The 23,817-nt window shown below is 40.1% G+C and overlaps 2 protein-coding genes across 3 annotated transcripts in view; one reads left to right on the plus strand and one right to left on the minus strand.

The window, feature by feature from the left end:
• The window catches only part of LOC137274076 (neurobeachin-like), a 222,663-nt gene that overhangs the window by 64,902 nt on the left and 133,944 nt on the right, over positions 1-23,817 (minus strand). The gene's annotated exons all lie outside the window — the stretch shown is intronic.
• Positions 784-3,056, plus strand: LOC137274080 (protein mab-21-like 2). Its single transcript, XM_067807073.1, has one exon. The coding sequence runs from the start codon at positions 1,471-1,473 to the stop codon at positions 2,575-2,577; it is 1,107 nt and encodes a 368-aa protein (XP_067663174.1). The 5' UTR covers positions 784-1,470; the 3' UTR covers positions 2,578-3,056.

The following is a 23,817-nucleotide window of genomic DNA, read 5'->3' on the forward strand; positions in this document are numbered from 1 at the left end:
ACGTAAAATTAGTGGAACTGAACATTTAGTTTTATTGGTACTTCATTATCCAGATCACGATTAGAAGTTAAATACGTACATGAAGAAAAATGTTACAAAATTTAGTGCAACCCTCGCAGTGTAGCTAATCACCCACACCCCTAGGATGTGTATCCGCAAAATTCCCCACCCCCGCGCCACCGTGACCACCCTGCCCCTCACCCACGGGCGAGAGCCTTACTGTCGCCAGCTTAATACGTTGTTTGTTAACTGGCGGCATATTTTATAAATATTGCAACACACTCGCAGACAGCGATGAAAGAGTTCTCATTATATCATTAATTTTAAATCAATCACTCCCGGAGTCAAGACGTTTGCCTTCCCTACTTTCACATGTCTCTTGTGAAGCTTTACATATAATTCATATCCCTTTGCCCACGTTTAATAAACTGTCAGCATAGCTCCACGGCGCAGAATTGGTTTTAAATTGAAACAAGTTTTAATTACCGCTAGAAATTGTACAGCGCCTAGAGTCAAGCTGAGTGTGAATCTTTGTGGTAGCCTGAATCCCTTCCTTCAGGCACTGGAGAATAGGTACGTACAATCGGTACAAATCCATTTTTCTTACACAGAGATGTAAGATTATTTTGCATGTTTTTGGCGAAGCAGACCGCGCGTTGACAGAGTGGTTCGTGTTCGTATCTAGTCGTTCTCACACTGGCGCCGACTGGGAACCCCCAGTGCGATCCCACCATCCGTATAATTATCGCAAAACAAAAACTCTCACCACCTCTTATGGTCGGCGAATCCAACAGTTTATAATGAAGTTTTCGGGCCGCGTCCTCCTATCAGTTGAGGACCCTGTCCCGTGCCAGGTCAGTGGTATGGGAAATGCACAACGCGATCGGTGTCACAGAGGCTAGCGCTGACGATTTGGTTTGTATCTCTCACTACCCTGTCCTCGTGGGTCGACGAAATCTAAACATACATTTCCCCGTGGGGTATCGAGGAGAGGGGCGGGGACACCAGCTCTTCAACCATCACGCTCCATTTGCATGCCTAGCGGCGCACTAGCTAAGCTGTATCAAATCGGTAAGACGATAACCTCATTGGCTGACGAGGGCCGGTCTTAGCAGTGAGCTCCACCTCCTTGGATATGACTGACAAGTGAACGGCTGTGCATGACGCACTACGATAAACTCGAGAGACTTCCCATGTTAATAAATACACTGAAGACAATTGTAATGAAGACAGGACTAAATGTATGGGATTCTAGTTGAGATACATTTACGGATCCAGCGCCTGCCCATCATTAACAGTGTGGACTCGACTCGTGCTGGTTACTCCTTGCCGTGACACAAGGATAAAACCGTGCCCCAACCCTAAGCTTATACTGTCGGCCACGAGGCCAAGGGTGACGGAGTTTACCTATCTACCTATCTGTTCCCCACATACTTTGTCAGGACGTCGGACGATCAAAAACCAGCCCCGATGCTGCTGGAAGGGTCAAGCCCGGACATGATGGCAGCTCAGTCCAAGCTGTTGTTCCAGCTCAACAAATACTACAATGAACGGGTGCAGTCCCGGAAGGGGACTGTGTCTAAGACTGTCCGCGAGGTTTGCAAAGTGGTGCAGGACGTCCTTAAAGAAGTAGAAGTCCAGGAACCAAGGTTCATCTCCTCCCTGACCGAAGTGAACGGCAGGTATGAGGGTCTTGAGGTTGTGTCCCCAGCAGAGTACGAAGTGGTGTTGTACCTCAATCAGATGGGGGTGTTCAACTTCGTGGACGATGGCACTATCCCCGGGTGTGCTGTACTCAAGCTCAGTGATGGAAGAAAGCGATCTATGTCTCTGTGGGTAGAATTTATCACAGCATCCGGGTACCTCTCAGCACGCAAAATCCGGTCGCGTTTTCAGACGCTCGTGGCCCAGGCTGTTGACAAATGTAGCTACCGGGATGTTGTGAAAATGATCCCTGATACCACGGAAGTAAGGTTGAGAATCAAAGAAAGATTTGTAGTTCAGATTACCCCTGCGTTTCGATGTGGAGGTATTTGGTGCCGATCGGCCGCCCACTGGCCGGTGCCTCACACCCCATGGCCAAACCCGAACCTCGTGGCAGAGGTGAAAACCGAGGGATTTGACTTGTTATCTAAAGAGAGTATCTACATGAAGGATAAACAGTCGGCGGCGGAGGGTGACGCCTGGGTGATGTCATTCCGCTATGCCGAGGACCGACTACTGTACGGCGGTTGTAGAAGGAAATGTCTGAGTATTCTCAAGGCCCTACGGGACAGACACCTGGACCAGCCCGGCCAACCTATTATGAGCTACCACCTGAAGACCCTGCTCCTTTATGAGTGTGAAAAACACCCGCGAGAAGTGGAATGGGACGATACCTGTTTGGGGGACAGGATCAACGGAATTCTTCTTCAACTTATATCCTGTCTTCAAAACAGGCGCTGCCCCCATTATTTTCTGCCAAACGTTGATCTCTTCAAAGGCAAGTCAACATCAGCCATGGACAATGCTGCTAAACAGGTATGGAGAATACTTCGAGAACTGCTCACAAATCCAAGAAGCCTGGACAAGCTCTGACAAGCAACACTTGTGTTTTAGGATTTTTAATTCTTGTTGGTGTATTTCTACAATGGAAGTATTGTCATCGGGCTCTTGTGACGTGGTAAGTGCGTGTCTGCAGCGAGCTTGCATGTGATATCACTGACGCTATTTCCCCATTTCCAGGGGATGTATTTATACCCAAACTCGGGCAAATGTACCATTTACCACCATTCGAGAACTATTCATATTCTCGCCACTGAACAATACTCAAAATTCCTATGATGGGACATGTGATTATTTTGTGACTCAACAGAAGACGTTTCAGGTTGAAATGGCATATCCAAAGATCCGTGTATCATTTTTATCGCAGTATTTACTGCAAATGAACTTTTAATATTGTTGCACCGTATGCTCATGTGTACATATGCTTACCATTCTTTTCATTTCTTCCATGCTCATGTCGGTGTAAAATTATGTATTTAAGTAATCGAAATAAACCGCGTATTACATTGGAAGTGACATTTTTTCAATTTATGAGCCGGGGTTGTATAAGTGTTGATACACACGACTGGAGACTGTGGTCGGAAGCCGCTCAGAATACATACACGAGAGCGATGGAAAATAATATCCGACTGTGAGATACATAAGCAAATACGATACTGTCAGTTTATTTTCTTAACCATGCTTTTCTACAGCGTATGTTCATGGTTGACGAACTTGGAATTTTAGGTTTATAAACACAGGAACATATGGAAGAACACAACGCCGTCTACACTCAAAACAGACGGAGTCACTCTCAAGTTGACGATGTCTACATACCCCCAAAACTCCTTCGTAATGATTTATGGCCGCATAAATATTTTGTTATTCCATGGGAATTTTTTACAGCCTTAAAATGAAATGATTGATGTGTATAAGTCAAACACGAGGAATAAGTACATGTAGTTAATTTAAAAATGCAGGAAACATATTTTGGAGTGTTCTTGGTCATTAACTTCTTGTCTGTGCATTTAGATCATACCATGGCTGACAACCTTAGGTACTTGGTTAACAGAATTCACGTCACCCTTAGCTTCCTACTCGAGTTGATTTAACTGTCCAAAAATAACCACTGAAACAGAATTTCTATGTTTCTTATAAAATGGATGCGAGCTGGAATCAACGTAATTGTGGTGCTGATTTCAACAAAACTATAGTACCTTTCATTCTACCCATAATTACATTACAACTAAAGGTAGACCGAGACGGGTTACCTTTAAACCCGGGGACAAGATGCCGTGTAAAATCTAGCATATCTCTCTAATTTGTAACAGGTGCACGAGTAGCTAGATGGATATTTTAATTACAAGTGCCAGGGGCGAGAATGATTCATTAAGGAGGAAAACTCAAATTGTTTAAAAGCATTTCCTGATTTCAGTGGAGTAACTAGGTCATACAATCCCGAGGCCTGCCATTTATCAAACTGAAATAGTTATATGACAACGTTTACTCGGGGGCTAGACGGCAGGAAAACATATTGAACTAAAGAAGGTACTGAAACCACTTGAACACAAGAACATAGCATGTCGTCATCTTTCCTAACATGCATTCTTGGTAATAACATCGGCTTTGGTTACTCAGTGTAACGAACGTTGTGCTTAAGACAAGAGCGTTATAGTTACAGCTCTGGCGATACAACCCATGGAAACATACATGCTACAAGGAAGCTTCCTGCCATGCGTTAAAGTTTCAAAACATTAACTCTTAACGTGTTTGAGTTCAAAACAAAGTAAACACAAAGTTGGTATTTATTTGAAATGTTTCTTCATCAAATGTTCAGGAGGTAACTATATCCTCATTACAATTACCGAGATTTACATCGTGTATGATGTAACGAGGCGAATTTACAGTTCAAACACGGTAACATGCCGTGCGTTGTTACTTCAAATAGTTGTCCTCATAAGCATATTGATAACATACAGAATCATACATAGCTAATAATGATTATACATAGCGAATTGTAAAATATTCATCCCGGAACTGTTAGCAATGCTTAAAACATATGTTGCCCTTGTGGATTTATTTGATTCATGCGTCGTTTACAATCGCTTTGATATATTCTGAAATGGTCATTTAGAGACTGGATTGTCGTGGTTATATCAAGGTTGAGATCAATGAAATCAAAGACTATTTCTCCGTATTGTTTCGCCAAACAGATTCCCATTGTTGACTATGCATTCAACACTTCTCCACAATTTCCCACGTACACAAGTTTCTGAAAAACTATTTAAACATACATACCAGTGCCCAACTCACCTGAAATCTACTGTTTATTGCTGTGTATTCACAGTTAGCACTGAAATTTCAACTGAACATTTCCGAAAACAATCTGTAGACTACACTCTACCATACAGACAATAAGCTGAATAAAATATGTAAATGCTAGAATCGTCACAACACAACAGGCCCTGTCTTTGATAAGACACGTTGACAGTTAGTAGGTAGTTTAGTCTAGGTTTCCTGTATTTCTCATTGCGGGTTCTGTTTTTAAGAATTAAATCGGTCATTTAGTAAGGGCCTCCACGATTTCTTCACACCAAGTCAACTCCCGAGGCAAGATCTTTCAACTCTTCATGCAATCTCTGATTTTCAATTATGTTCTGGAAGCAGTGGATATAGTTTCATCAAAGCTGCTGTCCTGCTGAGAGGCGAAACAGCTTAATTGAAACGCGATACAAGGAAATGCGGGAGAGAGTGCTATTTCAGCACTTAAAATAAGCAGGCACAGAACATAACAAGAACAAAGATATTCAATTAAAATTATGTTAAGATTCATAACAATAAGCATAAAGCCTTCCAGTCAAAAACATCTACACTGCTGATTGAAAAAACACTACTCGATTGATTTGGTGAAAAGCATTTTCACTTTCTTACCTGACGACAAATATTCGTTCATCACAGCATACACCTTTCAGTGTATAAGATAAGAATTATGCGTCTTTTTTATGAAACTTTAAAAAATATAATTTAATATGCATGCGTTATGATTACACTATTAGTCAGCGGCATTTCGTGCATGGCTATTCGCGGTGTGACCAGTCGACCTACAAAGACAACTATGCGGGGTGGCGTTTATTACTTGCCGTAAACGAGAGATTGTGTCTGACAAAAACACCGTAACTGTCTGCTATTCATGACTGGGCAAGCATTTAATGACTATGCTAAACATCACTAATTCTAGCCAATATGACACTCCTATTAACAAACAGAAACATCTGGACAATAAAAACGTGTTTCGAGATGACCGTTCAGAATTCTTTTCAAATTGTCCAACACATTCTTGTTGATATTAGGATACAACGTTTCCAAGAGCCCGGAGTTAATAGATACTGCAATAAGTAAACACACAGATGTATTATTTCCCATGATATTAAACGGTTTGGAAATGACACGATTATATATTCATCAAAACGTCTCTTTAGTTCGGCCACCAGAACTACAAGTAAACTTCACAAACCGACGAGGAGAACCGGATTACAGGTATCTGACCACAAGGTATTTGCCCTTCGTATAGCACGACGCGGTCAGCATTAATGTTATTTATTTCGAACACCAATGGTCAGGATTACCTGTTGTGTTAAGTGTGTCTAATAACTAGTTTAAAAAACATCGTTGTTATCAAAGAATGCTGATATTGAGACTTCGAAATGTTAATCCAAATTAACCGAAGAATACTTAATCAAATATCCACATCTGATCATTAAATGTCGCGGTTTGTATAGAATAGTAACACCAAAAATTCATTGACTTCTCGCATTCGACAAAAAACATTCTGAACATTTGACACTTCTGACTCTCATCTCCTCAGATCGACATCTGCAGTCTTAGTGGCGAGCGCTTTAGGTGGTCTCAAGCCAGCACACGAAAAGTGTTTTTTCATTAACTCCAACCGGAGCTAATTAATTAGAATCAATGCGGCCAAGACTTGTTGATAGTAGCACTGAATAAAGAGAAAACATTTAAAACAGAAAGGTGTCGCACTTTCATTTTAACATGCCCTGGAAGGAGGTATTTTCACAGATTGGAAAGAATAAGACCTTTTTCTCATTAACCCTTATCCAACAATCTTCATGCACATCTTACGACCGATTAAATTCAATTAGTATCAGTATTTAATCTAAAAAGCAAGTGGATCAAGTTATATGTGCAAAAGACATTTAATTCGCAGTCTGAAGATGGAAACGAACATTCTCCCGAGGAATAATTTGTTTTTCGTTTCAGTAATTTCTGGACGAGTTTTCATATTCGTTTTCGTCCACTCTATATCTTACTAACGAAGATGAAAATACGAGTGGGAAGGATAACTGAGATCCCAACTACAACAATTTACAAGTAAAGGATATTTGATATCCTACAATTCATAATCAACGACCGAGTACATAAATGAAAACATGTACTGTCGTTTAAACTCAAATCCATATGTTTCTTCATCAAATGATTACTCATCTAACTCAAAAAGGAAACTGTCTAATTTTATATACACATGTATTAAATATGCAAAAATGATATTTTATGACTTGAGATGAAATATTACATAATTTATCTTTTTTCGGTCCGAGTTACAATTATAAATCAAAGAATTAAAACCAACTGATAGTCCACATCTGTTCACTCAGGAGGTTATTCGTATTGCAGTCTAATTATCACAGAGAAAATGGACTGCATGAAGGAGCTTCGAGTTACTTTGGGGGATATCTGGAAATGTCAGAACCACGCTCGCGCCTTGCTATACGGTAGGAGAAAGGACGAAGGTTATGTTACAAGTAAATAACAAGTAACATTTAATGAAGATACCATTTATCTACACAATCGGATGTATAGCAAGCACCACAGCATATTATGTTATACTGCTACAGACGAATATACCTCTCACTGAATGAGACATAGTGTTTAGTTTGCGTGGTATTTATGTGCACATGACTTTAGTAACACCAGTATTGAAAAGACAGAATACCTTCTAGTGGGCATTTGTTGTATACCAAATGTATTTGTTTGTTGTCTCATGTGATTAATGAAAACTATTTCCTAATTTCTCATTTTGACTACGTATTTTAATATTGAGGCATGGCTGTCCGACTTTTCACATTGTAACAAAAAATGAGGGATTGTTTTAGTTAGATATTTCAATTAAATAATATATCCAGAAAAAACCTCTACTTCGACAGACAATATATAAGGAACGTACAGATATGTATAAATCACAGCGGACTTACTACAAAACGCCGAGTCGATATAGTAATCATAATTGAAGAGAATATGTCGTTAAGTACCGCCATAGCCACACAGTTACTGTGTCGACTTAACTGTACCTTGGCTGCACAATAATTATTAACTAAGCATTACATTCGACTGATTTCTTAACAAATTCACTGAACCCAGGCTGTTAAATGTTCAGTTAGCTACAAATGAATGCCCACATAACCTGTGGCAGGAGATCTACAAAAATAACAAAACTGTAAGGTTTGTAATTATCATCCTGACGATTGTAATTATCATCCTGAAGAATAATACTACTTTAAAATGAATTTCCATGATATATTCATGTTATGAATTAGCGAAATATACATTAACATTACTTACTGTAAAATGTCTACTTGAAACTGAATAACGCACATACAGCAAATTAGGAGGCTCGTAGATATTTTGTCACCGCCTTGGCATCTCAGGATATACAGAGGTGAGTATTAAAGAACAAAAGGGGAGAGACATACGTAATAGCACTTTCAGTATCGAAGTCACATAACGACATTATAACATTAGGGTATTTGCCGTAATATTAGTAAGACTCACTATATCAGGGCACGAACATATGTCAGTTTATTATCGTTAGTATTTGTCATTTGAGTTTTAAGAAAAGCGCGGGTTTGAATTATTATTGATAAAGATTTGAGAACATTGAAGCTAGATCGGATATATACATATATATACTAACTTTTGATAAAAATACTAACTACATATTGCATTACTCTAGTAATAAATAATTTCAAAATATACCTTCATTAGGCACCCATCAAAATAGAAATCATAATAATTAAATGCATATATACAGATACTGACGCTAATATCTGTCGATATAACATTACGACACGCATCTCTTTCCCACGGAAACACATATACTGTAACTTGATTGTGAAAGTCATGTACATCTCAGCATTTATTAGCATATGTGAACGCGTAACTACCAACCTAATGTATGGAATACACTCCAAATACGTCTCCAAAGGAGGAAAGTACATATGTCCATCTCAGGTTACTTCGTCATATTCTTTCACACATGCAAATGCTGACTGTATACCATGAACGCCCCGGACTGCATAGAAAGCCTCAACTGCATCATCATCGTCTACGTCGAGAACAATATGGCATTATGGAAAGCTGTGATACCCATCTGTAGATAGGTTTTCGGGATGGGGGATATAGATCTAGTGTTGTGGGATAGACACCAAGCGTCTGGAGCGCACATCCAACACAGTCAATTATTCGATCAATTTACCCCTGGAATTACAGGCCGACTATCTCTCGGCTTTGTCATCTCCGAACTGCTTATTAAAATGTACGCAATACCAATGTCATGGGAACAGGATTTCTCTGACAATTGTCGCGCCTTTGAAGACAGGGTGAAATTAGACGTTCTCGGGTACTCGGGTGGAAGGAGGGTAGCAGAACGAGAACATGGGGACACATGAACGGGACTTGGAAGATATACTCCACTTCTTATAATCTCACTTCCGTCCATGTACGATCTATGATTAAAGAGTCAAAGGAATGGCGGGTTATAACAATAGGTAAATATGAGAGAGGAATGCTCGTTCTTCAGAACTGTGGTTGAAGGCAGGGAAGGATTACTGATACACGGCAACTTTACGATAAGTTGAGCACCACGTCCAAAGCACGGTCATTAAGGTTGAAAATGACACGATATCCTGGCTAGGACCCGTAGAAGAAGTCGCATGGGGAGACGCCGCAGGTCGTGTCAGTCGCAGGGTGGGATGGGCGACGTATCATAAAGACAACCATTACCATCATAACGCTAAACACCGCTATCCTTCTCACCTCCAGAAATTCATTATCAAGATTAGAGAAAATACATAGATCGAATTTCCCCGTGCATGTTGGTGTTTGAGGGGTATTTCCATCTGTCACAATAGCCCGCCTCCATTCAACAAAGCTCTACCCGTTTCTCCATTGCCGTGGGATAACTGCTCAACCTGACTCTCTCCCTTAGCGATGCACGGTCGTAAACCGTGAGCTAGGGCAATAAAATATCCGGCGAGTTTTAAGTATTATTCCAGCTAAATCGCTCAACGATGTTTAAGACTTTGGTAACACCGTTAAGGTGTCTGGACAGAGTATTGTAAACAGAAATTCAGATTGGGATTAGTTTCCGTTTTCTGTAAATTGAAAACAAAAATAGATTGTAATTAAAAACCATCGTCGTGATATATTGTTGTGGCGGTTAGAGTTGGTCACCGAATTATTACAGTATGGTGTAGGATTACAGAAGTGGCCTTTATCGGTTCCTGTCATTTTCCTGCTGCCTTCGCCATTCTACTTTCTGTTTGAACATCTCGTCAAAATGACGATGTGTTTCAGTGAGTGAGTTTAGTTTTACGCCGCTTTTTAGCAATATTCCAGCAATATCACGGCGGGGGACACCAGAAAATGGGCTTCACACATACGATGTGTTTCAAATGCAATGGCACCTGGAGATACCTTGTTGATTTTTCTCCTCTCACATATGTTAAAGATGATTGGGTAAAAACAGTATTTAAGTATTGAAACATATCTCAGTTAAATTACAGTCTATCATATGAACGTGAAACAGGAGGTAACACGATGCAACTGTTTGATATTTTGGCAAAACCTATTAACACGGGAATGGTGAAGACAAACCCAGATCACTGGTTCGAACACATCAACGACCACAGCATTCTGCATGATCCACGTGACGCGACACTGCTGAAGAATCGCAGTGCTTTTGAATGTTGGCTCACTAGTGGTACGGTTTTATTTATGATAAAGAACGACACGAAAAAGATATTGACAATAAAAAAAAGGCACAAAAGATATTCAACACAGCCATGTTTTAAAGTCGTGTTGGCAAAGTTTACATCCTAACATATTAATATGACAGGGAGCAAACCACTAAATATATTTCCCAGTAATTATCTTGCCGAGTAAGAGTGTGTGTATGTTACGAGCAGTGAACTTTATGATGAGGAAGAGTTATGATCAGAGTACAAGTGCCATGACTTCATGCAGCATCTTGAAGCAGAACAGACATTTGTTGTCTCGTATAGCAAAACAACCCCAACAACTGAACTGTGCTCAGCAGGTCGTCTAGGAGAGATACCATCTTATTGAAATAATGTCCAGTTTTCAATGCGAAATGTTAGAGAGATAAGAGGAAGAGGCGAGAGACATGCACTCCAGATTGGGGAGGAAATGGGAGCCAGAAGCCGTGCATTATCAACAATAGTATGAAGATGGGGCGATTCTCTGCCCGAAGACGTGGTCAATCGCAGTCTACGTGCTGTTTTCAAGATGGCGGTATGACAACTGCAATTAATTTGGATCTAAAGCAACGCCAATGATGACCTTACAACAACGACGTGCGCAGGCGCCAAATCCATAATTGTACTCTCAGGCGCGTCCACACCAAAGTTCCTGCCAGCATGGTATGAAATATGACATGCGTTGCGAAAATCCCGACTTCAGGTACTCCCGACAAAACATGACATGCAGACTCGAGGGCGTTGTGATCTGAGTATTGACATGAAGGTTCGCTCAGGGATGAGCATCCACAAGGCGTTCGGATTATATCATTTGGCCAATAATCGTCATCAGATGACGTTAACCCGTCGGAAGTTGAACCTAAGACGAATTATGGACAAAAAGCCACATACAAAATTCTATTGGGTTCGTGTTCCTGACTAATCTCACGGAACCGAGAAGTCGCGAGGACAAGGAACGTTGTTTTCACAGGAGATTTGATTACCGAATGCATTATGGGAGACAAGGCCGTTTCCGCCACAGGACCGCCGGCAGTTGCTCTTTTAGCTATTGCTTTTTGTGTCCATTTACTAGAGAATACGGCAGCCGTGATTCTCGTGATGGGGCAGGACCCCCGAGAATACCTAATGAAGATTAAACATGGGCAGTTCCGTTGTGCCCGGGCCTGCTCTAGACTGAAAAATATCTGATATTCCCTGAGCGAGATGGAGACGTTCCGTCATTGCCCAACGCCCTGGTGTCGAGATTCACGTGCATCACGTGAATGTTCTTCGCGCGGTCTTCTGCTGCTGCTGCACGCGACAGACCTTTCTATCAGCCACCACGACAATTAGCAGCGCAATTACCTGTGGACTCTGTGCGATGAAAGAGGAAGGTCTTCTCAGCTAATTGGGCGTCGAGAAGGTCCTTGAGGACCTCAAAGCTGGGATAGACACAGATATTCACGAAGATGATTCGAGATGGGAATTCCGGGCGAGATTTGACATGGTTTGGGCTGTCACCTTTTTGTCATGATCCTGTCCCTTGACACTCGCCTTGTGTAACAAGAACTCGAGGTTTAGAAAGATCCCATTGTCTTTGAAGCTCAAAGATTAAATATAATTGGCTACGGAGTAGAGAGTATCAGCTTGATGATGGTTTATCGAGCTAATATTCCAGCTCCATACCGATTTATAGATCACCAGCCAATACCTTCATAATGTGAATATATTAACTAACGCCAGCATTGCCTATACAGAAGATTACGAATAAGACGCTAAGTGAGTGACTTCGGTTTAACGCCGTTATATTTGAGTTTGAAACTGAAATGATGCGGGTCGCAAGACATTTATGACCGAAACCCAAGACTACAGGCTAATATTTCGAGAAACGAAATCAGGGCGAACCAAGATTAGGATCCCCGATCACAGGTTCCTTACGTTCCCAAGGGACGTAATTCTCCAACGCGTATTGCGGGACCTTAGATTTAACCACCCGTTTCCCAGGTCGCTAATTGCCAATATCAGTCAAAATATTTAAAGAAAATGTAGAACAACACGAGAATAATATATTTCTCTTACTTGGAGTTGATACGAGTCAGTGAATGAGTGGGTGGGGTAGCTTCAAATGAATGTATACATATCCTATCGCACGATATCCACAAAATAACAATACAATACTGTACAGTACTGTAAGGTCTCTAAATTATCATCCTGAAGATTAGTGCTACTCTTAAAAATGAATTTCCATGATATGTTCATGTTATGAATGAGTAAAACTATAAATTAACTTGTTCACTTCAACACACACTCAAATATCTACTAGAAATTTAATAAAGCACATGAAGCTAAATAAGGATCCGTCGATTTTATTCAGCATCTGGGCATAAAAAGGTGAATATTAAAAGAGGCGATACATACGTAATAGCACTTCCTGCAATCCCCTCTTACATTGTCAATATCGAAGAAAGACGTAATTACATTAGGCTATATGCCGCAATATTGGTAAGACTCAACAATATTATAGGGCATTGAAGTACGTTTGTTAGTTATCGTTAGTCATTCTTTGAATTTTAATCAAGGCACGGGTTTTAATTATAACAGATAATGAAATGAGAGCATTTAGGTTATATCGGATATATATATTTCAGATTTTAATAAAAATAATTACGACATACTGCGTTGCCCTAATTCAAAGTATACATTCACTAAGCACCCGTCTAAATAAAATTCCTAAGAATTGAATGCACATAAAAGATATTGACGCGCAGGTCGCTAATTGGCAATATCACTCAAAATATTTCAAGGATAACATAAGATTAAGATAATTCTTTTACTTGGATTTGATACGAGACTATTACAAATCAGATGGCCAGTGTTGGGGTTTACGCAGCTTTTGGAAATATTTCAGTAATATCACGTCGAGAAAAGAGTTCTATCAGAAATGGGCTGCACACATTGTGGCCATGTGGAGGGATTTGATAAGATATATGTAGGAAATCCAGTCTGTGTTTATTTCAACAAGATATAACTTGTGAAGGAATCAATTATGAATTATAGTTTATATTAGTAAAATACATGGAAGGGGATTTTACCACAGAATAAACTTAAATTTACATGTATCGATGATCCTATATCGTTCCATAGTGAGCAAATAGCAAATTTCATTCCATTTGGAAAAATATTGCAGTGGTTGGTGTCTACAGTTTACAACGTTGAGGTACTCTTTTCACGAAAATTTTAAAGAACGTCGTACGAAACCCACCCAAAAATGTTACATCTGGACTACAACATACAAGGCCTCCGTAAAGAGGCCATTTGAAACTTTGACACTTCAGTTAAAATCATCATATCTGATGTGATTTCCTTGGTTGACGTGTACCACAAGTTCAAAAGTGTTGACATGCCTTTGCATGGCTTTGTGCCACAAGTGAGGAAGGATACGCCAACCTTTTCCTATCACCTCGTATCGCCACTATTTGATAGTGATTCTTAAGCATGTGCATTATATAGAATCCGTCACACGCCAGACTCTGCTTAGTGCAAACATTTCTTGTGATTATGTGAATGCATGTGTCACTTTAATTTATACAGAAATAAATAATAGAAACACTGCGACCTCATTCACAACACTTATGAGGCAATATAAAACGGGTAAAGCATGTTTACAAGCAATTAAGCCATATTTCCAAAAATTCTGAATAATGCGATGACACTGTCTCAGCAAGTTAGCTGTACACGCAGAAAGAATGGGACTTACTCAGACACGAAAAACTGCACCGTGCCCGTGATCTTCGACTAACATTGTCTCTCAAATAAAAATACCTACCAGAAAAAAGGTTCATAAATGATAGTCATGAAATATAAGGAAAGGAAACTGGTTGTCTAAACTTTCCACCTATTCTAGACTTGCATGGGCTTTCTTGGATACATTTGTTTACAGGGTCTGTATGACGGACAACCAGGTTCTTAACATGTCCGCACAATTAGTTAAATTTCCAAACGCTGAATATGGCAGACTGCTCAACTGCAGCTTGTATCATCTTATCTTCAACTGTAGATTGGGAAAGCGGTAAAAAAAGAAAACTCATTTGTGTCAGCGTGGTTTAGTTGCTGACTTGGACAGCACTGTGCAGCTATCTCCGTGAAAATCAAAACTTAATCGCACGATTGCAGGCCAAAAGAAAACGGGAAACACGGAAAGTTAGTCGTATTTCCCAGAACTAATGGATGTGAAAACCTAGCCTTCGCGCCAGCCAGGCAAAATAAACCATAAAAACGTCAAAATAAACAAATGATGTTTAAGCATGTAACTAAAGTGTCGCAAAACAAAATGGAACCGTTCTTACAACGGGGCTCAAACTAATCTCTTCCAAGACCCACCCAGTTGAGTGTGTTTCGGTGGTCTGTGAAAAACTCCGGAAAGTACATTCTGTTGTAATAGACTTAATAGTTTCATTTCCATATAATAATTTCTGTTAAAAAGAAATAACTACAACACATTTTTTGTCATAGGACTACAGATAACATGTCATGCACACAATGCCAAAATGAAACATAAGAAAACTGCATAACAGTTAAACATCGTCATGTAAATTAACAACAGACTTTCGGGAGAGATATTAAATTATGTCGTTTTCTAACCGATTGCTCAAACCCTTTATAAACTATGGCAGATGAAACAAGAGTTAAATAATAGTTGGGTCAAAATGTAGAATCTGACATAAAAATGCATAAAAATCTATAAGGTGCGTTCATACATAACACGGCATGTAAAACCGGCCATTCTTTATATGTTGTTCTGTCATATCAGGGATCGCATTTGTGACACACGCGATGACGGCAGAGAAGGTTTGCAAAAAATACGATGACATTTAATTTCATTCATACACATAACATTTCATTCAGTAATTTCAATATTAACATAATCCCTTCATTCAAACGAGTTGAAAGAAACAGCCTTGACAACCAGGGACTTGGACGAAATCAGTAAGTAAATTGCGACTCGACAGCTCGTTACTAGAGTGTTCCAACTTGCATCCTTAGCGAACACTAGCGACATCTGCCACAACTTTTACATAAAATACCAAGCTCTAATACTAATAAAAAGAAAATACTCTCTTTCATTACACTGACTCTGTTCCTGAATAGAAACAAAAATGATAAAAATGACTTCTTGTCACACAAAAAGTTCAAATTATTTGTTTTTATTGTCAAAATGTGTTAACTGAATCACAACATTTATATACCGGTACCACTTAGATTTAGAGAATAATGAGAGTATGGAGGAGAATGGTGGGTACATAATTACAGAACAAATGACGGCGTCGGGGGAAGGAAGAGGATGGCATCACGTTCTTCTCTGCTATTGTTTCAGCTGTACCATATGCCTATTGTATGAAGGATGACATTTAAAGCATCTGATAGGTGATGGAGGGAGTGGGGGCGTATGGTTCTATGCCGCTTTTAGCAATATTCCTGCAATATCACGGCTGGAGACACCAGAAATGGGCTTCACACATTATACATATGGGGGGAATGAAACCCGGGCCCTCAGCGTGACGAGCGAACGATATAACCACTCGGCTACCCCACAGCCCCGACCTGATATGTACCATAAGAAACGTGTCACAGTGCCAGATGCCGGTCAAAACCAGGATGCAGCGAATATAGTTCGATCCCCGGCAGGGTCACATCAAGATACGTTAAAAGAAGGAAGTTAATGTTCCCCTGCCTCTTGCTCTGCATAAATGGGACAAACTACCGACTGGTCAGATTTGGGAACAAAGTGAGTCTGGTATCCATGTTAAACTGTGGCACTGTATCTCAGAAGGACTTAAAACACCAGAAGTCCAGACTTGTACAAACAGCCACACACACACGTGCATTCGCGTGTCTATGTAAATGCACTAATCTTGAAAGTGACGTTAAACAACATTTCACCTATCTTCCCCACAAGCTCAAGATGCGTTACGATGTCATATGTTACCACACTGTCCCTGATATACTGTTAGCAAAGTTCACCAGAAGTACCTAAGCATGAAATGAAAGTCACGGTGATTTCAGAATGACGCATGCATGTGTCAGAGATTATGGTTGTTGCTGCTACGGTGTATGACAACCATCCCAAAACCTTTTCTCACAAAACAGAAGCCTTACTGAGGCTTCTTCAACATCTTCAACAGACAATGCGGCGAGGCTGGTGTCAGTCGGTTCAGAGAGGGCTAGGTCAATGAGGAGCTAGGGGGACCAACGTTACTGTACCTACATTCATTCAAAACTGATCACTACTTCAACAATCTCTCGGCGTGTCAGCCCCATGTAGAAAGAAAGTTTTACATGCACATGTAACACAGATTTGGTGCCTGCGATCATAGGGTACTGGTAAGTCTAAGGGCCGTAACTCTGTATTGCCACTTGTGGTCCAGCTCAGGTAATCAGGCACTATTTGAGTGGGAGATCTTTGACCACATTTGAGACAACAGTGCAAATGGTTCTATCACTAAAAAGACCACAATGAATGGGCTCGCAAACACTACCGTGCATGTTCAATGAATGAATGAATGAATGATGCTCTTAAGGTGCAGTCCACATTCCACTGGTCTGTTAATTACAACGCATTGTCCCACCAAACCAGTGGTTGAACGCATGAATAACGTCCATGTTACTCAATCAGACATGCCATGTATTCGTATCACTTCATTTCAGTCAGTACTACCGGCTATATTCCAACCTGAAATCCGGTCCAACCACAGAGGGAAACGAATAATCAAAGATGCCACCTGTGCCATCTCTATCATGACGATAGGTACCGGAAAAGCCTGGGTTAGAATGCTCATGCTCGTAAGAGGAGCCTAACCCGAACGAGTAGTCAGACTCGCTGACTCGGTCTATGCATGGCATCGTATCAAACTCGGGCAGATCGATCGATATTTACAGACTCCTACAGAAGGCGTTAAAATAAAACAAACGAGGAGTATAGAAGCCGTCCAGGCAGAGTAATCACTATATCAGATGCCCTTAATATCAAAATAACTACCAAATACATACAGCGTTATAATTCAATATCCTTTCTCATGCAAGAATAACAAAAAGCATCGTAAATCAAACAAGTTCAGAGTATCTCTTCATCAAAAAAAGCATCTCAAAAAGTGCCTCTCAACCCATGTCTAATCACACATGTCGTCGCGGCAAGGACAAAGAACATCTGAAACAACCGAAGCTCGGTTAATTATAAACCTATTCAAATACCCTGTTGACAAGCGAACAAATATCATCTTTATACAATGGACATACCTAATCTAAACTTCAACAGATCGCCAGAACCGTTTACAGCAGCAATCAATCAGAGAAACAATTAGCTACTGTGGCCCGTCCGTGCTGTCGTAACAAGCACTGTAACAAATGGACAACAACGGCGGTAGTGACGTCCACATCAAGCATGTCAGATTCCAATATCCTTCACCTCTCACGTGCCGCGTTCTCCGGCTAATATACGCCATCTTCGTCAAGCAGACGACACAAATATATGACAGGGCAATTCATAACCTACCATTCCACTGACACTGTGTTGCAGACGTGACTATGTCAACGGGATGGGACCTCCCCAACAACTGATATATGCAGAAATTTGAAACCAGAAACACGCTCGTCAACCTTTAAGAATAACTGTGAGTTATTCTGTTTATTTCCTTTCGTTTCTACCTTCACGCCCCACGGCACCATCCGTTCGCATGATGTTGCATGGGAATGTCAGGAGTGGATATGGTTTGTAATCACTTCCAGTAATACAACAGACATAGGTTTCACATGCTATACACACAAGGGGAATCGAACCCGGGTTTTGTCTTGACGATTGATCGCTTCAACATCTCACTACATTATCTACCTTGCAGGCGTGTACCTCTCCATCCGGGAGAATTAAAGTATCTGGGTAAAAAAATTTATATGTTTGCACGTGACCCCCCTAGGCTTTATAAACACATCCAGAGATACAAGAAATGGGCGTAGACTGTACTCATATGGACAATCAAACACAGGTCTTTGGTGTGATGAGCGAAGGCTTCAACCACCAGACCACCCTTCCACACTTTGAATGTTACAGGCGTGCATACATACATCATTCTGAAGAATTAAAGTATCCAAGCTGTCACTCAAGAAAGAAACAGTAAGGAATTATATAGCTAGACTTTATTCTCCAAGGCTTTACAAACACATGCCGTCTACAAAACAACAAAGTCCTAATGGCGAAGGTCATAAAACCTGGAGACATAGTATCTTCTCCATCATAATGAAGCAGAAATACTTTGGTTTGCACTGAAAAAAAATATCATGAAGTTTGTTAGCCATAACATATGCAATAAAATTAGGTACAAGTCAAAGGGTGGAGCCCGCGGCGGATTAACTCAATCTGCAGGCAGTCAGGCCGTCGACGGAATCGTTACATCATTTTTATCATCTGTTATTGTCAGTGTCTCTCACGTGTTAAATGCGCTGGTACATTAACAAAGCAATACATTAAGAGCGGATACATGTTACCCTCATCTATTTTTTCACCACTCATCAACGGTTATGTTGTTGCCATTTTACGCATGCGCATTCTTGACATTCATTGAGATCTCACTCAGATCATTTACAATTGGATACATATCAGAGGTTATAACTGTCAAAATTGTAAAACATTAAACTATACACATGAAAATAAATTTATCACTATAAAAAGGAATGTATATGCACGTAATTAGTATTTTCATTAACAATAATGATGATGAAGATGTTATGATAATATATGCGTGCATCAGCCGGCATTTTGCTGGAATATTGTATCCTAATCTGTAAATGATGACAATAATAGACAGTTACCCAGTCGATCCAGTCCGAACACTAACTGAATTCATTCTATGTCCTTGTAACAGAAATCATGATGAAATACAATCACAACATTCCCCGTGGACTACCGATCGGGAGCTAGGTTTTAATAGAATATGATGAGAAAATGAAATGAAACTAATTTAATTTCCGAACACAGATTTACGTCATCAGACATTTTAAAGTCTCTATTACTAAACACAGAAGTTTCATTGTCTAGATTGAAGCATTCGTCTTGGCAACCGATCGCAATTTCATCTTCACAACAAGGAATGACCCCTAGTGGTAACATATACAATAATTACATATACACGAAGCAGTGGTCAAATCAGGGATGTTTGACAGCCGGTCGATTATAAATAAATAAATAAATAAATAAATAAATAAATAAAGACAGATAAACCAAGCAACCAAGCAACCAAGTCAGCAAGCATACATGCACTTGACGATGGTATGCCGTTTCACCTGATCTAGTAAGATCTTGCTTTCTTCGAAAAAGAACATTTCTTTGTAACAAATATTCGTTAAAAGGACTGGTTTAAGTTTCCGTGAGCTTCAAAGCACACGTGTACAGTGTACACAAGCACAAGCGGTGAATTACCGATGATTGTTGGTATTTGATCTCGCGGCGATACGAACCCCAGTGATGAGCCCCACGTACTGTCACATATCCCCAGAGGCCAGAAATATGTTCGCTTAATCTACTTTCACAACAGTTCTTACATTTAATCCAGAAACAAAGTACAGCTGCATTCGCATTATTTAGATATCAGTTTATTTCATCTCAGGTATATTACGTCACGTTCAAGTGCCACGATACAAACTCCCGTCACTGCGCAAGACAAATGACGTCATGTTTAAGTATCATGATTGGCAGAAAATGAAAGTGACAATGACGTCGATCCATCATACGCTGGGAAATGTACAAGTACGTGTCTGGCTATAAACAAAGCCCTCAACATGTATTGTGTTGTGATGTCCTGATTAATCAGCGTGTTGTGTTGTTTTCAACAAAGACAAGACTCAGCTATTTAACCACACCACAACAAGATATGCAAGAACGAGGTGGACAGTATAGATCTGGTAACCTTAATTGTCTGCTAAAAGAAAACCTACCACGAATACAGACATAAATCAACAGTGATCAGTCTGAGCTATAGACCCAGCAACATCTTTACATTACCAAATAAAATATAATCTAATTAGACTTTTGGTCACTCATAAAGTCAACACATAGACAATCTGCGTGATTCGCAACGTATAAAATAGATCCCAGTGCTAGGCAGCATATCAAATAAATTTTTGAATTTTTGTTTTTTTAACTTTTTACAAAGAAAAGTTCTAAACGATAGGATAAATTTTAAGAACCGCTCCCATACAATACGCTCCCACTCTTAAATACTGCTGTGTAGTACAACAAAGGGGTTTAATGAATAGCTTCACGGAAATAAATTTCAGTGACGACAGACTATTCTCTTTCTTCAGGACTGAAATATTCGTTTGATAAGTTACAAAACGCATTTATTGAGGTAACTTAAACCGAAACTGTCCGTGTTGTGTTCGTTCTAAAAACGAGTTTTGAAATGAAATATTTGTGTCCGTTGCAATGAGCAGCTAAGAACTTCAATCTAGTCGTGACACTTAACTATGTCGACGGTTTTCAGTTCGACGGCCGGAGTTTTCGAGATCTAATGAGAAAGCAAATTTATTTCACGCGATGAAGAAACCACCTCCAATAGAAGGACAAGGACGAACGTCAGGACACCTAGTCTTTTGGAGATTGACGAAAAAAACAAACATACATAGAATATGTTTTCGAACATATCGAAAACAACAATTTCCTTACCTTGCTCAACATTACGTATCCGTGTAATTTGCATTACTTCAGTTGTAAATGTTTCGAGCAAGTACTGCTTATAGGTGACACGGCGTATTGATTTAATGTGTTGTCATGACAAATACAGACCTCAAAGTAATCACTCCTACCGCGTGATTGCCGCAAGTTTTGTATAGGAACAGACAAAAAGCGATGACACTACAGAAATAAAACCTTCATAAAATACGTTTCAGTTCATCGTAGTTCAAATTCGATCGATACCGTAACACACAAAACTGACACTACCACGGTGACTGGTCAGTTAATAATTACATTTTTAAAACACCCTTCAAGGGTTGAGTACAAACGAACAGCATTTGGGACGAGATATAACTGCTGACATCAAAGGCAAACATGCACAAATTGCATTATTCATAAACATATTACATGTAAGAATACAGTACAAGATATACATATTTAAGTTTATGGACATCATGTGTACATGCTCATAAATCATAACATAATTTTTAAACGTTATCTACACGTCTATCATTGTCTGAAACAAGGTTCCGTTTTTACCCTAATTTGACGAGCGCTATTTCAGCGCTTCAAATGACCACACAGACTCGCTATACTAAATCCGGGTACCCCAGGAACAAGCTACCCAGATTGGACCATGCATGACGTCAGCGTTAAGATACCATTTCAGATAAGCACTCATTAAAGAAAGTACAAAGCTAACAACTTCATAACTGCACATGCTCTCGACTCCGTCTTTTGTCACAGGAACAATCGTCCTAGCGCGTATCTACAGATCTGGCAGTTGGATCAACAAATCCAGTGGTGGCTACTGATAGCGGCTGTGAGCAATTCCAATTGCCCATTGCGATGGGTCATCACTTCCAATCACGTCTCCATCCCAAATAAGGACCCGAAATGGCAGCTTCCCGCGGGGCTGTCAGAACCGGGGACCACTCGGGTGGAAAGGTGTGTGCAAATTAGGCGCTGTTCCAAATGAACACTAGACGGCGCCTTGTCAAATGGAAGGATAATAGGGTAATGCACTTCGGAAACCGACCCCTCGGTATGTCGTAGAAAAGAACAGATACATGATAGTATGGACAGTCAGGTCGACTAGAAAGGAACCCCACGTGTTTAATGACAGAGCGGTTATGCTATTATAGTGATGATCACTCCATGTTCTATTGTGGCTTTGAAAGTAACGCCGCTCTTCAAGCGTGGTAACAATTTGTAGGTTTAGTTGCGTCATTTTGTGTTCATATTAAAAAAAATATAATATAAAAAAACTTAAAGAACATGGCGCCTGCGTGCGCTAGGTGAGTCCAAATGCGCACCCATAACTCATGAAAAATATCCTGCATTTGAACACCCTGAGAGTGAGTGGGTTGTCTTTACGTGTGAGAGCGCTGCAGTTATATCACGTACACTAAACTTTAGTCATGCTGCGATGAAACCAACGATCACGGAACGGCGTTGTTTGTAGGCTGTTTAACGCCGCAATGTTCCAGCAATGAGACGGAGTGACGACAAGACAATCCAGTGATTGGTAGTCACGAACAACGGTCTAAGCGACCACCCGATCCCGTCAGTCGCTTCTCGCCGACAGGCATGGGTTTCTGAAGGCCAATTCCATCCCGGAGCTTCATGGGTCGGTAACGTGTTGACAAACCAAGCAACAAAGTCAAACGGAAGAAACCTCGGAACACAATGCATTTTGTATTAAAGTATCAGAAGGTTATTCACAGAATCAGCTGAATATATTATAATGCACTTATCTGCATGTGCATCCGAGGGCAACTGATAGAGAACCAATCGTTACAAAAATGATTCAAATACGTTAAAAATGGATAACGTTAGGGTAATATTTCACATTTCGTAACACTTTCTTTTAAGTCTGATTCAATACAAAATAAATCAGTTTTATTCATAAAACGAACGTCAACTCAAGATTGATAATATCTGTTCCACTATACGTCATCATAACTCATTGTTTGTCCCTGCAGTCGTCATGGACGTCATTAATCACAATGTGTCTATGTTGGTAGCGACGCCACACTCCCACAGCAGAATGATTACCTGTACGCCAGAGGGGAAAGAGAGATGTGTCCGCCGAGATGTGTTTTACGCGTGTAGATAATCCTCAACGATATCGATTCTTTCAGAAATCCTTGTGATGTATCAGATTTAACGAGTATGAAATACCCTGCAAGAATCTATTAAATTATCCGATAACGCGAACAATGGAACCTGACCGTATGTACAGAACTGGCCATATGTCGTTACAGCGCCAACTACCCCTAGGCTTTAATTTCGATCGGGTGTTAGCTTGTAGACAGGTCATATTTCATAATAATGGACAATATCAAAATAATAGCCAAATCTGTTCATTTTATGTCAGCAAGATATTGATTGATAATGCATTCGAGTAAAGAATGGACCCATTAAGCCCACGTTCGTGTATGTTAAGTCAAAGACAAGACAAATATCACTATTTAAGTCGTTCTCAGTTTCAGAAAATTTATTTGTTTTACTGCTCAGTGC

The sequence above is a fragment of the Haliotis asinina genome, chromosome 2, assembly GCF_037392515.1.
Source record: "Haliotis asinina isolate JCU_RB_2024 chromosome 2, JCU_Hal_asi_v2, whole genome shotgun sequence".
In the NCBI taxonomy this organism is placed as follows: Eukaryota; Metazoa; Mollusca; class Gastropoda; order Lepetellida; family Haliotidae; genus Haliotis; species Haliotis asinina.